General features: G+C 41.5%; 1 protein-coding gene across 1 annotated transcript; it reads right to left on the bottom strand.

The window, feature by feature from the left end:
• Positions 1-3897: 3897 nt before the first annotated feature.
• Positions 3898-6405, bottom strand: LOC113776793 (DNA polymerase-like). Its single transcript, XM_027321853.1, has one exon. The coding sequence runs from the start codon at positions 6403-6405 to the stop codon at positions 3898-3900; it is 2508 nt and encodes an 835-aa protein (XP_027177654.1).
• Between the last annotated feature and the right edge of the window lie 1207 nt (positions 6406-7612).

Genomic DNA, 7612 nt, shown 5'->3' with positions numbered 1-7612 from the left:
AATGGGGAAAGGCATACTACCCCTCTGACTCCACTTACCTTAGAAAAATGGATTCGCTTGACTCTTTGGGTTCAGTCCTTAGACCGGAGGTATGCCATAGAGTTAGTAGAAGGTCTAGATCTTCCTTGAGGATTGCTTACTGGCTTACTGAAAAGATAAGGCAAATCGCCAAGCCTTAGCCGGCAAATTCTGAGACCACCGGAAAGTCATTACCTACAAAAGAAGGAAGTCAAATCGTGAAGTGACCCAACAACAGGCTCTAAGAGTCGAGGAAGGAAAAAAGAGAAAGATGGACCCCATGAAATACATCATGACAAGATCAGCACTATCGGGGAATTGAGTCAAATAAGCAGTCTGACTAATGGAATTTGATATCCTATATGCCCCGCAAAAGGCGATCAAAGGACAAGCCCTTTCAGACTTCCTCCCAGCGAGATCAATCGCAAATGCTAGTTGATTTTCTCTGTCTCTGTCTTTTTGAAAGCACTCTGGTTTTCTCTCGGTGCGAGGGTCCGATTCTGAACCTGCCGGCATATTGCCAGCCAATAAACTTGAAAGCGAGACCCTTCACTCTACTCCTACTCGAAAGATCGCATGCATTGAAAAACTATTCGACAGACCCGATTTCATAAGTCATATTCCTGGTCTAAGAGCAGCCTTCAATCTCCAGTTCACACTAAGCGTGAAGGAAAGCACCTGAAACCAAGAAAGAGGGTTCGCCTCTATACGGATTCTGCAGAAGGGAGGTCGACTTCTTTATTAACACCAGATGTAACCGACCCAACACAATCTCTATTTTCAGTTGTTGATGCGGTCCGATCGGAGGCGAAGTCGGAACTCCTAACTCAAAAGGCAAACTCAAGAGACGCGTTTGTATATTAAAGATATCTTTAGCCCCTTTCCTTCACGGTTTGTTTTTCGTTAGTTACACTTGTAATAAGAAAGAAGATCATAATCATTCCTTCCCTTCCTTAAGTCGCGCTTAAACAGCTCTGTCTGATACTCTTCCCTTACCGCAAGAAAGCGATTAGAAGAAAATCATTCCTTCTTAAAGCACGGCTTCGAGAGCAAGAATTTGCTGCTGGAAGTACATATAACAAGTCTTCCTTCTCCTTCCCCTGAAATCGGCCGTAAACAGACACTGCTTGAAGACAAGAAAGGTTGGGACAAAGACCTCTCTTTCAAATCTCGTAGGAAGTGGAAAGAAAGTAGCTTGTGCTTGGCTCCGAAGCTGATGTTCGATTGAATTAACCTCAACAACTCGTGAAAGCAGTTTCACTAATGGTAGCTAGCTTCCTTCTTCGCGCACAGCCAGACCTTCTGCTCGATTGTTTGTTGCCTCAGCTGGGAAGAAGGCTGGAATCTGTCTCTCCACTCCCCCTCCCCGACTTCCATTGAAGTAAGGGCGGGTTCTCTCCTTGCTGGATTGCTGTCTTCCGCCACTGTTGTCAGTTTGTTTGTTGAAGTCAGACAGACAGCTTTGACACTTCCCGTGCTCTTACAATATCTTTGATAAGAGCAAGAGACATGGAAGAGAGTTTCACCAGGTCTCCTTTTCTCCCTTTCTCTGCACTCCTGTTGCTTGCCTGATTCGGGCATTCAGCCAGCCTTAGGGCAAGCGGGTGAACTCTGATCCCGACTCAATGATAGATATCAGATTAGAACCACCAGTCAGATAAGGGGAGAAATCCTCATCAAGCATAACGGCTTTTCTCACTAAGACATGATCTCCTGTTCAGGCTAATCAACTCAATCGATTAGCGTAGATGAGGCTCGTTGATCTGAACCTCTGAGGGCTAATCCATCGACGATCGTAGCTAAGCCGGAAAGACGACCCTTTGCGAAAAACCAGATATAGAGAGTGTTAAGTGAGTGATCGCTGTTGTCGTGGAAGGGTTCTCTTTGAAGGAATCCTATTTGAACCCGAAAGCACGGGATGAGACTTTTGGCAATCGTAGGCTTTAGTTCATACCGAGTAGCAAAGCAAGGTTAGGAGCCTAGCCCCCAAGATGGATTTGAGCCGGTGTTGTCGGAAAGCTAGAAGGGAGAGGAAAATGCCCATTTTCCTGGATGGCTGCTATCTTTCTAAACAGAAGTAGGAAGGGGAAGGGCTTGATGAACATAAGGACAATGTAGGAGAAAAGGCTTCCAGATCTCTCTCTTTATCTCTTCTTTCCCCATTGCCAAGATCCTTCCTCAAAAGGCAGACTCTATTATCTTAGGCTACTCTTTGGGCAAGAAGAGGGATTACCATATCTCCCTCTTGAACATTTCCTCGTCTTTCTCTCTGCCTCTCTGCATTTAGCTCAAGAATCAATGTCGTAGAGTAATCACAGAAAGGATGAAGCTGAAGACCAAACTTGTTTTAAGGAGCGAGTTTACGAGCTAGACCGATAGGGAGAGGTCAGTTTACTTAAGTCACTTGACCGTCAGGTTCCGGTGTCTTGCTTTCAGTCCGTAGACAGTCTTGCCAGAAAAAAGACTCGGTATAGAAACTATCTTCCCTGTGCCCATTTCTTGTCCAGCAAGTGAGGGGTAAACTCTGACTGTGACAGAAAGACCGCTACCTCTGCTACTTGACGCTCTCATGGCTCACTCCTACACCGTTCGAGAGCTATGTGTATTGCTCGCTCACTCCTTCTATACAAGGAAAGGACAGATAAGGAGACTAATGTAAGAAGCCTAATAGAAGCGTGTTCCTAAACTACTATATCCGTGGTTTCCCTAGCGAGAGTTGAATAGCTACTCCTACTATAAGACTAGAAACTGGAAATCGACTAGCACCATATGGTATCCCGAACTCGAACTAGCACGAGAAAAAGGAAAGCGACAACTCTGACTCTGACCCTTGAAGTCACTTCGTGAGCGACTAACTCACCGTATTCCATTTAACCCCTCGCCTGAGGGCTCGGACGGAACGGACAAGACAAACGGGGAAGACAGCTAACAACTCTCGGGCTAGAAGATAGGAAGCTAGAAGTCGGTTATCGTATACTCGCCTGAACGGCTCGGACGGAAAGGCATGAGGAAGAGAAAGAGCTAGAGCAAGAGAGCTAGAAGGAGAGCTGGCAGAGAGAACCACACCATAAAAGCTCAAGAGTACTATTGGAAGCGGTTAGAGTCCTATTAATGTCTCCTAGCTGTCTCGTGTTTCTCTCAATCCGGAGCCATAGCTAATACTATACAAATAAGACAGCAAGTGCACCCTTACACCGATGAAGGAAGACTAGCCAAGCAGCCGCAAGAGAAGCAACAAGGCTCTTTTCAGCCTTTCCTTTAGTATTCTATTTAGTAGTGCAATTTCACTATTAACTATAGTGAGTAAACCGCGTAAAGAAACAAGATTTAAGTAATAGTTATTTTCTCCCTCCGGTCTTCTTAAGGCGTCTTTTTGAGCTCAATGAAGCGTCTTCTTCCTCCACTTCTTCTCCACCCAAAGATCTCGAGTTACTTATTATTCCCAAGTGTAACTAATAAGAGTAGAGTTATGAGTTCATTCCTCTTCTTTTGCTTAGCCGGCTAAGAGAAAGAGTTCGAGTTCTTAACGCACGTGGGAATTGAATTCCTCTTACACGGCAGATTAATAAAATGTTTACTTCTTAACGAACTCTTATGATGCGAAGCGAAAACACGGCTTTTAATAATGTCTGTTTCCTTCCGCTGCTTTGCCGGTCTTGGTGGTATGACTTCCTCTTAAAAGAAAAACTCTAACTCGCAAGACGCCTTGGAGGAGAAGGAGAGAGAAAACTCAAACTAAAACAAGAGATCGATTAGGAAGGCAACCGTGCCTTAAGAAGGTCTGATTCTTTGGCGGTTGAACAGGCAGGCGCCAGATCCCGAATTGAAGAACCCGGAAAAGGAGATTCTTAAGATGCAGCTTAAGGGTGGGCTGGATCTTTACTTCGGATCATTGGTTTCTAGGAGTTCTCGACTCTCTCTAATTCTTTTCTTATCGGCTATCTCTAATTCCTTCTGAGAAAGGATTTCATCGAGAAGTAGACTCTTCTCGGTCTCTAATTGATTGATTTTTTTCCTGAGTGCTCTTATTATTTTAATTCCAATGTTAGATAGAGCGGACAAGTCTGAGATTTCAATAGGATCGGTATCAAGCCATTTTTGATCTTGAATTATGGCTATCCTCTTTCTGTTCAGCGCTATCCTAAGAGTGACAGGACTTTCTTTCTTTATGACCTCAAGTTCCGACCAATTGATCCTAAAATTCGATGTCACCGATGCCAGAATCATGCGATAGGGGTCAGCGTACTGTTGCTCAAACCATTCAGGATTTATAATGCTTTTAGCAGCTCCTTTGAACCTCATGACATGATGATTGCCATCTTCTTCTGTGGTGTAGAGATAGCATTTAGGTGCTAAAAAGTATCCTTTTTTGATTTGATCTTCTAACTTAAACTTACCTAATACAGAGGAAGAAATCAAATCCTCGGGAAGAGGATTGCCAAGAACAATAGAGTCAGTGTCTGTGTAGTAGCAGTCCTCTCTTGAGATATACTTATACATGTAAATCCTAGCGCTGGCAGTGATCGCTGCAGCTAGTTGGATTGCTGAGTTCTTCGGCGGCTTCCAATAATCAGGACCCTTCTCCATATTGCTATGGTATGAAACCATGTATAGGTCCTCTCTAAGAGAGGCATCATTTATAAATGTACCCGTCCTTAACAAAAAGTCACGTCGATTTTTATCACACATCTCTGTTATTGTACTGATTGGGTTTATGCCAAATCTTCCGTATAGGGAATTTAAAAGAAGCTTATATACATAACCAATAGCATTATTACCCTGCTTCTTAGCATTGGATCTGCATTCAAAGAGTGAGTTAACGTAGTCCTTGAATGGGCTTTCCATCTTCTGGAAGAGGTACCCACAAATTGGTAATACCTTGTAGCCCAGGTCTCTTGCATACTTGAGTTCCTCGCTATAGTAGACACCAACAAATTCGCCGGTTGGAAAGAGAAGAATTCCATCTTTATCATTTCGATATGGTAGAAAGGGTCTCTTCATAGTTTTAGGACATTCCACGTAAGCTTGAATAAAGCCAAACATGCTATCTAACTCCATACTATCTATATCACTATGCCAGACTGGTACACCCCCGGGCATTGGGAATTCTTTCATAACAAATGGATAGAGGGAATTGATATCATAGTAATATAGGTTTTCACCATATGGGGTGTATGCATCAGCATGCCCACCATAATAGCCTCTCCTTATGAAGGTATCTTCATTCTTATTGGGGATGTGAATCGGAAACTGAACCTCGTCGTAGTAGTTACTACGAAAGAGACTTAGAGCCAGTGAGGCAGCTGTTATCTTGTTTTCTATGTCAGCCTTGTAGGCCTTAGCATATAAATCCTGGAAATTGTGCATTATACCCCCAAGGAGTAGAATGTCCTGTTTCATATACTCTACCAAGCTTTCTCTCAGACTACTAAGATTTGATAGTGTCACTTGATCATATGGGATAGACCCTTTCGATCCTAACTCTGGGCATAGATTCTTTGCAAGGTCATCTAGTTTGCCAGGGAGTAGGTGTAAGGAGTCTCTTAAGCGGAATAACATTCTTTTACCTGAATAGACTGCAACCTCATAAAGTCTGTTATCCCTCATTAGCGGTTTTAACTTAAACATCTTATGATGTAATGCCAGGTGCTTAAGCACAAAAAGACCATCGAATCGTGAGAAGTTATGGAAGTAGACTGTTTTAATTGATGGATTTTGTTTAATAATGGAAATTATCCTCAATATAAAATCATTAAGTAGCTTTTGACTCCTTTCTTCAAAGCTTTTGAATACATATGGAGTGTAATCTTCGCTGAAGTAAGTATATATCGTCTGAGTCTTTAAATCAAGACCAGGAATGACCATCATGACACCAGCTGCGTACGGTTTATGAACGTTATCTATCAGTATAGTCTCGGTATCAGCAACCAAGAATGATTTCAGCCTTGTTCTTTTTCTTTGACTTGATTTTATTCCAGTGATATGGCTGGGATAATTAAGCTTTTTATGTTGGATCTTTAGATCACTGATAGGATTATTAAGATCTATTTGTCCTGAAACAGGTTGAAGACATTCTAAAAGACTCTTTTCTCTAGCATCTTCAGATAAGAGGGGTATCTTATCCTTGACACCGCCAAGCATAAATATTATTATTGTTATTCCAAGAATACAATCACCATCATACCTTTCAATATATTTGAAAAGAAGACGATAAACTTGATCATAAATATTGCTCTTTGGAATGAACTCTCCATCCTCAAAAGTCAAGGGTATTGCAGGACCAAGCGTAAAATGAATTTCATCAAATGATTGCTTCATACTCAATTGAATTGTGAATTTACTGTATCCAGATATGGATGGGTAAGCATACTGTGTTAATAGATCCATTACTGCAATGCTGAGTAGGTCAGTTTCGTTAATAATCGGATAAGGTTCATTGAATTTGTGTGAAGCAATTATTTTCCCGGGATGTGGAACATGGTATGTAGATTCCTTTTCTACTGAAGAATATAACTTGTTTAATAACAAAGATGTTTCATTTTGTCTGCATCCTATTGTGTATTGATTAGACCTTCTCATTTAATGATGTATACAATATCTTCCTTTCATTTTATAAGAGAATCTCTGCCACCTCTTCAGATGCTCCTCCCATCTCCCATCTGTCATTTCTCCCAACTGTTTCTGGTCTGGTCCGCAGACTGCCATACAATACTCACTGTAATAATTGAGAATACGCTCGATGTTAGTTTCCCATCTTTTCTTATTTTCGGACTTAGAGTTCATAGTCAGGTTCTCTATCTGTTCTTGTAAGTCTAACAAGTTGTTGACACTTTTATTATTTTTGTTGTCCTCCAACAATTTGTAGACCTTGTCCTTATATTGTTTAACAAAGATTGATTGACTCACTTTTATAATCCTAGTATCATCGTCCACTAATTGATTTGTAGAAATATCCTTAGTACTATTTTGAATAGAATCGTTAACCAGCAATTTGTTGAAAAACATATTCCAAAATTTGTATATTATTTGTTCTTCACTATTGGAATCCAATTCATTAATATCAAGATTGTTCTTTAAACCCGCGAAATTGATAATCCAAGTATCAAAATATTCGGGGTTGGAGATCCATTCTGATTGATTTCTAAAATGTTTAACAACCATGGGGCTTCTTTTTTTAGAACTATAGGCTTCACTTTGGCGTTCTCTACCATAGCTAGTAAGATCATTCTGTACCATAGCTAGTCAGGCGGCGGCCCGGACGTGATGGAAGCATCTCGTATGTAGAATGTACACGGTTGGTAAAAAGAGGATGAGGCCTTCGGCTGTTCGCCTTTTGATTGAGTTTCCGAACGAAGTGGTTCTTTCTGCTTGTCGAGCAGTCTCACTTCATTCATGCATGGGCGTTCCACAAACGAAAGCGAATCAATGCCTTTCCTTTAGCGGCCGCTACTGTAGGACAGAAGAGTCAAATTCATTATTTAATCTTTTTTAGAATTCATTCATTATATTACTGATCATGTAAACGGAGACCTTTCTAAGGTTCCAACGATCTTATCCCACCAAGGTCAAGGTGTTCAGATCAATGCCATCTAGG

The sequence above is a fragment of the Coffea eugenioides genome, chromosome 7, assembly GCF_003713205.1.
Source record: "Coffea eugenioides isolate CCC68of chromosome 7, Ceug_1.0, whole genome shotgun sequence".
Taxonomy (NCBI): Eukaryota; Viridiplantae; Streptophyta; class Magnoliopsida; order Gentianales; family Rubiaceae; genus Coffea; species Coffea eugenioides.
Note: the sequence above shows the minus strand (reverse complement) of the source record. Positions and strands in the feature narration are given on the sequence as shown.